The 12438-nt window shown below is 35.9% G+C and overlaps 1 protein-coding gene across 20 annotated transcripts in view; it reads right to left on the minus strand.

Moving 5' to 3' along the window:
• Positions 1–12438, minus strand: part of PEX2 (peroxisomal biogenesis factor 2) — a 45982-nt gene that overhangs the window by 23265 nt on the left and 10279 nt on the right. For 8 of the 20 annotated variants that reach the window (XM_021385418.1, XM_021385409.1, XM_021385413.1 and 5 more), the window contains one exon: positions 691–3365. The exons of 7 other annotated variants lie outside the window; for them this stretch is intronic. In XM_021385418.1, the coding sequence (XP_021241093.1) occupies positions 2430–3344 (915 nt within the window). In that variant the 5' untranslated portion in view covers positions 3345–3365 and the 3' untranslated portion in view covers positions 691–2429. Of the gene's footprint in view, positions 1–690; positions 3366–12438 lie in introns of those variants that run through there. 5 more of the 20 variants (XM_021385417.1, XM_021385421.1, XM_021385420.1 and 2 more) reach the window with 1 other exon arrangement.

The following is a 12438-nucleotide window of genomic DNA, read 5'->3' on the forward strand; positions in this document are numbered from 1 at the left end:
TATCTATTCAGTGACTTTTGTCAGGCTTTCGCTGCATCCTGCCTTGGAAGTGGGCTCCCCTGGAATGAGGGGGGACCTATGCCATTAAGACTGCAGTAGGATTTCTAAGTGGACGTTTTGATGATTACATGGAAAAACCTCCTGAGACTGTAAAGGAAGGCAGCTGTGATCTACTTAATCAATTCTACCTGGAAATGAACAAGATGTTGGCACTGAAAAGGTATGAAGCGTCATTTCAAAACTTTTCCCCAGGACTTTGGATGTAAGTAAATGACCATCAGCTTTAATATCTAACATGGCAGCAAGTATATGCCTCTTATTCTGTGCGCGCAGCCATGCTATAGTATTTTCTTCTTAGTGCAAGACAAGATAGCTTCCTAGCAAACACACATAAAGGTGGAACAGTTGCCAATTTATTGCTAGAGAGTTGTTTAAAAAATGTTTGCTTTGCAATATAAAGTCAAATGAACTTTTAAAAGTGAATAGTAACTATAAACTAGTTTCCCAGTTCACATTTCAGTCTCATAGATGCCAAAGCATGAAATGGCCCGAGGGCCAAACTATCAAATAGATATGATAACTAGCCTCTAGCCTTCAAAAGATTAAACAAACAAACAAAAAAACACCCCAAGCAAACAAAAAGTATGTCTTAGGATAAAAATAATAATAATAAAGGCAAACTTCAGAACCTCCTTTTAAGAAGCACCTTTTATTTGCTAACTTGATTTTCATAAGAATGATGCAGCCCAGACAACAATAGTAATTACAGTCTCAAATAAGGATATTCCTCAGTTTGGATTGTATTTGTTCCATCTTCTTAACAGCTTATTTTCACCATTTTGTCCAGATCACCCTCCTCCATAACAGCTTACATTTATTGAAAAATAAACAGATATTTCCAGGTAATACAGAAATCAGATACTAACTCTGTAATTTCTTTTGCAGAACACTGGAACTCCTGCTTTCAAGTCTTCTATACCACCACTTGAGACAAGATCTCTTTTACAGCATATGGAGTACACAGAGTGGTGGTTTGTGGAAACCGGGAATCAGCACACTGGAACTCCTTTAATCTAAATGTCTTCAAAAAAAAATACTTACAACAACTGTTAATTCTCAATCAAATCAAAACATATGAAGTTTTCTAGCATTTTTATTAATATCATTATTTTGCTTCAGATACAAATTCTAAGAACGAAAGCAGGACAAAATGTGTTTTTGTGTTAATGACATACATCTGGGAAAAGATTTCTGTTAAGAAAAGACTGCAAATTTGAAAAAAAAAAAACCAAACAAACACAGAGACTAAATGGATGAGGCCTTAAAAAAGGAATAAAAACATCATAAAGCCAGCAGAGAAAACAAATAGTAGTAACTCCAAAACAGAAACAGTTACCTATTTTTTGGTATGTCTACACTCACACGCCTGGGCTTCATCTATTTTCTGTGTGGTACATAGCTGTTAGTGAGGTTTGGCACCCAGCTTGACCACACCAAAGAAAGAATGCAAGTCCCAAAGACAGCATCTTCTAAGTAAACAGGATCTTTTCCACAGTGTCTGACTGAGAATAATGTGGGTTACCTCAGGTAGATTCCACATTCCAACAGATGATGGACTGGGTCCCTCAGCTCGACAGGGAAGAAGCAGGATGTGTGTCACTGAAGATCACAGGCATATATATAGGTGAGAAAATGGGTTCTGTTATCTCATGAAGATCTAGAAGGAGCACTTTGATCAGGAGATGTTTGATCTCCTGTGGGCACAAGTTAATGTTTTGTCTGCTGACAAATGGATCACTTGAAGCTAATGGCCTATTTATAAGAAAGCAATTACAAGTTAGAAAAAGAATATGCCTTGTTATGGTGACTGAATGCCATGAAAGCTATCAGTAATCATCTGACATAAAACTTCATCTGATGCCTTGCTCTTTTTCAGTGGTGCATTACACTGGGAAGTCACATTTTAAATATTCAAATTTTAAACTATTCTTTAGGTGTGACTAGGATGACTTCTGCACAAAATCCATATAGCTACGTTGGCAATGGCAGAAGATTTTACAACAAGGTTGAGAAAATCCACAAAGTGGATTGAGTACCTTCTCATCTACCCTTGAGAGAAGAATACAGCATGAACTGAGGAAGTGGTAGACTGCCGGACCATGGATCTAAGAAGAGTACTGACAACACAGGGGTACCAAACTGGGATCAAGTAGTCTGAGAAAGTAGAAGAATTACTGAACTCCTTTCTTTTCCTTTCTTCAGAAATGCAAGTTGGCACTACTACTCAGTAAAAAAAAAAAACCACCAGTAAAGATGTAAAGAATTTCCAAAGCTGTCTTTCAAGCTGTCTGTTTATAGTAATTCCTGATTTTTTTCCATTCATCTCTAATATATTTCATGTACAGTACAAGAACAAAACCACCTCCTTATTAGACATGTAATTCTGTCATTTCAATTTTATATTCCAGTGGCTGAAGACTGCCTACCTCTGAGCCACACTTAGGACAGGTAAAATACATATCAAATAAATAGTTACTTTTAATACAATAGTAACAAAAAACATGTGAACAGCCTATGGTATGTGGCATGGTAGGCCATTCCCCACAGAGCGAACACACCTTGCAGTGAGTTGCTAACGTTTTTTCACTACTAGAAAGATTGGTAATAGGCAAACACCAAGAACAAATTTTGAGTTTCAGTTTCTGCACATTAATAAGTGGTAGCAAGTAGATCAGAAATTCAGCAAAGCCGTGCCACAACAGCTCCCTGTTCATGTATTCAAATCCTACCTGGCGAACACTTTGTGGCTTGCAAAAAACTGACCTAATTCCTAGAATGCGTTCAGTAAGCGTTGCAAATGTTCCTTTCTGAAGAAAAATCAGAAAATTTACAAGTCCACAAAGTTTAAGAAGTCCAGCTCCAAAGTTAATATAATGCTTGATTCTGCAGAAGGATTGCAGCTGACGATTGCTAAATAAATCGTAACATCTTTCCTCCAACCATCTTCCACCAACAGTGAAAATAAGATACCATAACTTCTGGTGTTTGCTCAGGGGCTGGTATTTCTCTGTCTGAGATAAGTTATTCTTGTACTGAATATTCAGAATAGCCTGTCCCACAGTTGCATTCTTAGAATAGATGGTGAATCTCCACAGTAAAAGCCACAGAAATGCTTTAACTTCTGGCTCAATATGAGCCAACACCCCTGGTTTGAATCCATGAAAACAGCTGGTAAACTGGGACCACACTAGTTGCTCCAGCGCTTTGTTTAGTTCAAGAGCATCAAGCTGACTTATTCTGAGCACAGGATTCACACTCTTTTCATTTCCAATGCTGGATGCCATTTCTTCTCAAAAAAATTCTTTCTAGGAATAAACAGATTTTAGTATGACATAACATTTTTTTATTTTTGTTCTTGTTAGAGATAATAAAGTTGTAACAAATCAGGAGTAAACATGAAATAACAAAAATGCTTCCTCAGTTACTAATATACTATCAGGAACTACTATGAGTCCTTTCAGCAAGATTTATACAAATAGCATAGAATTGTCTCTCAAAAGAACTTATGTTGAGACTATTTCTCACTGACAGTAACATTTTTATTTGGTTATAGAGAAGTAATCTCCCTTGGGTATTGTCAAAACATCACACATTTAACATTTCATTATGTAAATTGAAAGAAATAGTAAAAAATTTCTGTGCATAATTGTAAAACTCAGCTGGATGTTAAAACAGATAAAATGTAAAACTGTTAAGATATTTCATGGAAAAACAGGGAAGATTTGCATACAGACTAAAATCTACGTAGAAGAGAACAGTGGGTTAGATAGAAAATATTGGTCCACTAATACTTCAGTAGTTGCAGCTGGAAGTAAAAATCTTAGAAATAGTAAAAAATGTACAGACTATGTATAAAATATATGGACAGAAATTAAGACAGGAATGATACAACTTGCTAAATAAAGGTAGTGATTTGTTTAGTTCATTATATGAAATTAAAGAAATATTCAGTATTCAACCACAAATTATCATACAGTATATCACAGAACCTAGCATATATTTTTGAGTCTTTGATAGGTGCAGGATTGTGCTAATGGTTGGATAACAAATTTCCTGGCAAGATGATTAATACATACTAGTAACTTCAACAAATGTTTGAATAAAATGAGTAAACATTACAGAGAGAAAAATTAAATTGTTTGGTTTAAATGTCATCGTGCTTGGAATTTTCTGACTGAAAAAATAAATACAATAAATTGCAAGACTGAAATATAGTTAACAACTCCATAATGCAAAACCGCAAAGTAACTGAGTTTTGGATTTTTTTTTTTTGTCTGCATAAAACAGGGATCTAGGAGAAGGGGTATATTTCAGGTAGTGTGCAATGTACTTCAGCTTCTAAAGGAGATTCTTTGTATAGCAGAAAGGCAACAATCTTCTGAAGAAAGTACAAAAGAAGATGTTTCCATTTCTAAGAGGAAAACCTGCTGTAACACAAAAATAATTTGAATAAATGATGTTGTATAGGATCCTACAGATGAATGGTTGCTAATGATACTAAGAATACTAAAAAGTTCCCCAAAGCTATAACCTTGTCCTGAAACAGAGTGCACCAGAAGTTTAAAAACCCAGTGTAAATCATTCTTTGTACTATTTTCTTTCTACACTTACAGAAATATGACCTACAATTGGTCGTGTTTTTAAGGAAATTTTTTTTTTCTTAATGTATGCAGTACAACAGTGGTTTCCAATTAATTATGACTGGATACTTGGGTAGAGCATGGGATAGCCCCCCTTGATTTCTTTAAATCCTTCCATCCTCACTAGCAAGCAAAACATGACTGAAGTTAGCGTAACGCCCCCCGCTCTGGCCCATCAACCTCCTTGACAAGCTAGCATATGAAGTTATACCAAGCCTGTGTCACTTATACAATCTGCCCTTTCTGTAGTAAGCACTGATGCATAGGATATTTGTTTGGAAGGCGCTATTCAGTATCACCACAATAACTTACCTCCTTAAATTTGCAGTCACAGGAACAATTCAGCCCCTATTGCATCTTCCCATAACTCTTCAGTGAGTCCAGCCCCAGTGCCTGTAGACCCTACTACCCTCTGTTTCTTACCTCACTACCATTTTAGGAACCCTCATCTCTGACCATCTGCTCTACAACCTGTCCCTCCAGTCTTATGCTATTTATTTGCAGCTCCTAAAACCTAGCACCTTCTCCATTTCTTGTAACACCTCAGTCCCTCCTACTCACTTCATTCTCATCTACCCATTTCAGTTACTCTCTCATTCACATTCTACACAATTTCCAATACATACAAGCTCCCTTGAAAATCTTACATGGATTCAATATAGCCAGCTCATCAAACAACTTCTATGCCCACAGATTATCCACTAAGACTATTTGCTATCAGCTCAATCATTTATTCCAGCTGTCTCCCACTATCCCAAGTCTATGAGATACTTCTTTTGTAGATTAATTACAAATAAGAAGGCTAACTGTGCAGATTTTTTTCCGTTAGTGTGGCTAGATTACTTAAAGAAACCTCAGTAAATGCAATATAGCTTAACAAGAACCTCCTGAAGTTCAAGGAAAACATGTACATGAGCATAACAGATCACAAAATACACAGGAAAACCTATTATGACTCTAGCCAAGGGAAAGATTGACAGGATGGCTGCTTTGCAAAAAAAAAAGTACCCAGGAATCCCAGTAGGGAGCAAGCTAAAAACAATCACCAGTGCATCCTTGCAACAGTAACACCTTGTGGACTGCAGACAGACTGAAGGATGTGCTTATCCCCTCTACTTGGCATTGCTGGCTTTACACCGGCATCCAGTTTTGCCTCTGTTCTATCATCAGTGAAAGAGAAACGTCAACAAACTGACAAGAATCCAGACACAAATATCATTGGGGAGCCCCAATACACGATATATGAGGAGAGCCTGAAAGAACTCAGATTGTTTAACTTGAAGATAAGGTAGCTAAAAAAGCAATTTAATTGTTATCTTCTACTATCTAAAGGTTACAGAGAAGATTAAGTCAAACCTTTCTGTGAGATGCACAATGAAAGAAAAAGAGGCCATGTGTTGCAATATGAGAAATTCCTACCAGACATAAGGAAAAAACTGTCTTCATGAGATAAGTTAAGTACTAGAACAGTTTGTCTAGAGCAAAGGTGTCCAACCTTTTGTCTTGCTTGGGCTGCACCGAGTGAAGAGGAATTGTCTTGGGCCACATATAAAATATAGTTTAATGTATATAAGAAACAAAACTTTTTTTTTTTATTAAAACATAAAAAAGGAGAGCAACAAAAGCATTAAACTTGTGGAATATTTGATCTTTTGTGAAACACTATTCAAATACATATTGCAAAACTAATTAAAAACAAATTATTTTTTACTTTTTGTGAGCTTTTTGAGATATTGAAAATTAGAAAGTTAGTCAGCATGAGTATTCTGCATATATCTTCTACCCTGCTTATGTTAACTTATTTAATAACGTCACGAAATAACACAAGCCCATGTTTAAACAGGCATAGATAGCTTAAAATACCACTATCCATAATCACATCACTTTACTCAGCAAGTGGCAAAAGCACATGTAACACGCAACACACGTTGGTACTTAGTCAACAGAGCATGTGAGGTAGGTGCAAGAGATGGAGTTATCACTGCACTGTGCCCTCCCCTCCACAGCATTCTGTTGCCCCTTACGCAGCCCATGCTTGCGCTATGTGGTAATTGACTGCTTTGTGATTCTCTCTCTAAATATAAGAGGGATGCTCCAGAAGTCATGTCTCCTTTTTTATTGTGTTGGCCAGTGATGTCAGAGGTGGGTGCTAGTGGTATAGCAGTAGAGGTTCAATCTTCCCCACTGATATTCCTTTACGTGTTGTTGTCACATGACAGAAGGCAGCAGAGGGGCAGTCTGACGAAGTGGAATCTGGCATGGAAGTCCCTATGAAACAAAGGTGTGTCACTGAATTCCTTTGTGTGGAAAGGACAGCACCCATTGACATTCACTGACACTTGCTGAATGTTTATGGAGACCAAACATTGGATGTGAGCGCAGTGAGCCAGTGGGTGGTGCATTTCAGCAGCGGTGACAGTGGATCACCTCCACTGGTGCAGACTTTTCCAAGTGCTGCATGCTGGTCCTTGTTCACCAGTGGTGAAAACGTACAGCAAACAGTGGTGACTGCTTTGAAAAAGTGTTCTGTAGCTGAGAATTTGCTCAAACAGTGTTACTGTGCTCACTGTATCTGTTGTAGTTTCCACGGAAACAAATAGGAGGCATTACTTTCAGGGACACATACATATTAATATCCCTGACCTTTTATAGAAGGAAATAACTCCAATGAGCCTACCTGTTAGAGTGGGATTAGATTTTGTTTACAGAAAATCGAAGCCTCTTTTGAACCAATAATCCAACCACTGTTTGTCAATCTTCAAATTTTTCCCAAATCCAACAAGTGTCCTTATCTAAAATTAGAATCAATAGTATATATACTATTTGTGTTACATTTAATGTTCCTGGTTTGCCAACTAGCATTTTTATTCAACTACAAAGTCACTTTTATGCAAACTATGAAAAAGGAAGGATGTCAGGCAGAAACATAAGCAGAAAACAACAACAAAAAAGGATTTTAAAGGAATGCTTTTTTAAGTAATGCTTGTAATATTAGTATGTATAGAAAACCTTCTTTCTGATCAACAGTTTGACACAAATTCTCAATTTAGGCAATAAAATTGGACATAATTCCCAGTCTTTCTGATTGCTGCTAAGCATACTGAAAGTTTGCCATAGATCATGGCTGTTAACAAGACCCTGTGAGTTACTTAAAGATTACATCCATATAGCTTTAACACGTAAGCCCATTTTAGCATGCTTACTGTTACATACATGCTGAAGTACTGTTCTGTAGACTATATTTGCTTCAGGACTGATTTAAGATTTTACTGCCCATAAAGGGAAGATTTTCCACCTGAGACACGTGATCTATTTACTTTCCAAACACAAACATTTAAAGGGAAAACCTGAAATGCATATTCTCCTATGAACCATACTTTCAAAAGCCCTAATGATCTGGATAACAGCAACTATGTATTTCAGAGAAGAGGCATGAATTCTTTGTCCATATTTTCTAGGGAATTCTCATTCTATTCTGTATCTACGATGTCAATTTCTTCAAGTGATAATAATTATAAAATAACTAAAAACGTTTCATTTTTTACTTCCTCTAAGTGAAATCCTCTCAAAATTCTGTTTTTGTTTTGTATTGATTTCACAAATTCTGGTCCACATGAATAAATGAGAAATCTGTCCTCTCTCCTAGAACAAAATACCAGAAACACAGTCTCTAAGCATCAGTACATTCCACTTATACCTTCTGATATTAATTTTAAACTCTACATTGTGCTGAGCTTAACAGATCAAAAGGATGTTCGTTTTCCTCCTGCGAAATCCTGTTTGGCAGTATTTACTGTTTTGATTGTTTCATTTGCTCTATTTTTAAATTATTTAAAACTTAAAAACTCAGAATTGTAGATTCAATACAAATGTCAATGCTCAGTTCACAATGCCATCACACATAACTAATATGATCAGAACTGAACACCAAAAATCAGGTGAAGATAAACAGGCCTGTGTGTGATTAATTTGTTACTTAAATAATTCTTCAGACAAAACACTAAAAATTACTACTTAAAAGTTTCTCTCTTCATTTTACACTATCACAGGTATTGTTTAAAAGAACTAAAAATTTGACCACTCTGAAAAAAAAGTAAAATGAACTTTTCTTTCTTAAATAACCTATGTTTTGTCTGTCAACAATCCCACTTGTACAGCACAGCACACTGTACAACAGCTGCAAAAAAATTGTACATCGCCAAGGAAATAGAAATTTTTCCTGGTATACGTTAACGCTGTTATCGAGCATCGTACAAATTACGAATGAATATATTTTATTTGGAAACATGTTATTGACAGAAATCTATCAATAGTAATGTGAGTATTGTCAACAGCCTGCCAATATTAATGTAATTATGATTAAAGAGATAACATGGATTTTAGCTATAATACCAAGTAACATCTCCTGCATCGCTGCTATCAATATAAGCATTATTATTGACTTGTTCTGGGACTATCACTATGAGATGTATTACCAGCAGGCATATTTGTCAATGTATTATGCCTACAAAAATTCTACATTTAAATTTACAGGTCTGTAAACTTTGCCTGCAGAAACACACAAATCCAAGTAATCTCTAGAGTGCCATTTTTTTCCCACAGGGCTATTCTACTATGGATGAGTAATCAAAGGGTACCTACTGTCTCAGTGCTACTGCAATCTCATTCCCTGTTTTTCTAGCACAAACATTAAAAGACAAACACATTATATGCATAGGTGTCATAATATTTTTTTAAGTATGATTTATGAAAGCATTTTTAAGGAAGCCAAATAAAAATACATTTTACTAAGTCAACACTCAACTTTGTTCCTTTCTGCTCTAACTTAACTTAAAACATTTAGCATGAAAGAAGTAGCACCCCGATCACCTCAATGAGTTCGTGATTTAATTATTTTACATAATCTCTTCTGTCCAACCAAAACATGAAGTCTGATCACTGTACTCATGGAGAGATGGACAGGATCAGAAAGAACTGCCACATTCTAACTCAGCATGGATGCGGACTCAGGAATATCTAGAGAGATGTTTAACTACAGAGAAAATACAGTACAGAACGTCTCGTGCCTGCTCTAATGATTTATATTATCAGTATTACGGTGATATTATTTTCTCAATTCAATATAAGTTATCCTTATTAAAAATAAAGATGGTTTTCATTTCACAGAAGAAAAGCAGAACAACAACGAAGAATAATTTCCAGTTTTTCTCAAGAGGAAAAAGTGGTGAGAGGACCAACTATATATAGCAGACTTGCCAAACTAGACAATATTCTATTTCCTACAATATGTCTGGTATTATCCTCCAGAATATTTTTTTTTTCCTCCCAGCAGCTTAGTTTGTATGTAAATTGAGGTCTACAGTATCTTCAGATCCTTTTCTGTCATTTTACTGAGTAATTATTTCCTGATTTATATTCATGTATCTGAGTTTTTCCTTTTATATGCACTGCTTCAAACTTGCCTGCATTGCATTTCATCTCATTGATTTCAGAGATTCTCTCTAATTCACCAAGAGTATTTTGGATTTAGACCTTATGTTCAAACAATTTAAAAGAAAAAATGAAAAACTTTAAACCCTCTTCAACTTAGTAACATAAGTAACTTTTGTAAGTACACGTTCTCTTCAATCATCCATCTCATTAATGCCTTTTCATCTTGACAGGATAGATAATTACCCTGTAAAAGTAATTTTCCAACTTGATGCTGATAATATCATCACCGAGTGCTTCCCCAGTTTGCTTACGTGGGGAAAAAAAAATTATGGAACGCAAGCAGTATTGTACCTAAAGTTTGTCATCCTTTCTATGAGATGAAGATTGAGATTCCTTATCAATAGGTCATTTCAAACCATGTTGGTTGTTTACAGTTTCTCTTCTGAGTACTTTTAGATACAAATTAGTTGCTAAAATGTCTGTTCCAGAATCTTAATTTGGAATTGAAACTAACAGCTTCAGTAACCCTAATAAAAGAATAAAGAGACAAAGACACAGACAATCTCTGTCGCTTTACTGGCTATTTTCAACCTCCGGGACATTAAAAAAAAATAAATAAAAACAGTAGTGCTTAATTCCTCAATCATACTTCATATCTTCAGTTTTGTAAAAAAATTTTGTTTTTTAATTCTAAGAGCCAAATGGAAGGTCTCTTACATTGTGTCAATAGCAGAGCAGGGTTTAGATGTCAGCCTGAAATCAATAAACTTTAGATTAAAGATGAGAAATCAAACTATATGTATGTATTTCCTTACAAAATCTTCCTTAACATCATCTCTCATAATAAAACACAAAACCTCAGTTGCTCAAAGTCTCATGTATCATGATTAATTCTTATTTGTTTCTTTCTCTTCCAATGTAGAGAGAGGTATCCGCAGAAAAAAGTCTAATGGAGAGTCCCAACTGTGCTGTTTCTTAATCACTGTAAAATTAACTTGTAACTACATCAGTAGGCCAAATAACTTTACAAAAGATTGATTTTGCATTACTGTTTGGATTTCTACGTGCTTCAGCTAAATAGCTATCATTTCGTGAAGAACAAACTGACTATTTGGAATAACTACTAACACAGAAGACATTATTTATGTCTGATATTCTTGAGAAACAGAACTATTTTTAGGAGTAAACACTGAATGAATCCTTTTTTTTTTTTTTTTTTAAACAAACAAACAAAAAAACTAAGGAGTTTGAACAAGCAACTAGTAACAAATCCCAGAACGCTACTGTACTGGGTCTGGCTGGAATGGAGTTCACTTTCCACACAGCAGCTTATACAATGCTGAGCTTTGCACTTGGAGCTAAAATGCTGATGTTGCACCAACACTTTGGTTGTTGAGCAGCAGTGGCACAGCATCGAGACTGTCTCTCCAAGATCTCACAAAGGTCAGTAGACTGGGGGTGGGCAAGAGGCTGGGAGGGGACACAGCCAGACTAGACTGACCAAAAGGATATCCCAATACTGTACTGACATCACACCCAGCAATAAAAGTTGGGGAGGTTGCAGAGAAGGAGAAAGGGAGACATTCATTTTGAAGATGTTTGTCTTCTGAAACAACTGCTACACATAGCGAGGCCCTGCTTCCCAGAAAACGGCTGAACTTCACTTGCTGATGGGAAGTCAAGAACACTGTTTGTGTTTTTGATTCCATGTGTGGCCATCTTTTAAAAAATAATGTTAATATATGTATTAAGCTGCTTTTATATCAAACTTTCAAGTTTTCATACTACTCATTTTCTTCCCTTGTCCCAGTCATGCTGAGGAGGAGGGGTGAGAGCACGTGTGGTGCTTAGCTGCCTACCAGCATTAAACCACAACATTAACATTTAACACCAGAAAACCAAACACAAGACAAAACTACATTCAAATCGTAGCATGCCTTTTCAACTTTAACTCAGTAAATTCAGATTTCATAAAATGGAATACAAGAGATTAACAACTGATGAATGCCTGGAGACAGCAAGAAAACATAACAATATCTCATTGACTTATCTTTCCATAAACAACCTGACAGAGCCAAAATATTAAGGCTTCAAGTTACAAAATCAAAGCCAGCTCAGAGAGTTAGAATTGATACAACAGTAATGAAGAGCAGTAGGAAAGTGCTGCACTTGTACAAGCTGTACATCAGTCATTTCTGTCAGTATTTGATGGAAACTGAAAATCTTGTATCGATGCAATGCATTCTCTCAATGAATGCTAGCAACTGAGAATATATTGGCCCGAGTTACAGCTATGCTGAATGCT

The sequence above is a fragment of the Numida meleagris genome, chromosome 2, assembly GCF_002078875.1.
Source record: "Numida meleagris isolate 19003 breed g44 Domestic line chromosome 2, NumMel1.0, whole genome shotgun sequence".
Classification (NCBI taxonomy): domain Eukaryota; kingdom Metazoa; phylum Chordata; class Aves; order Galliformes; family Numididae; genus Numida; species Numida meleagris.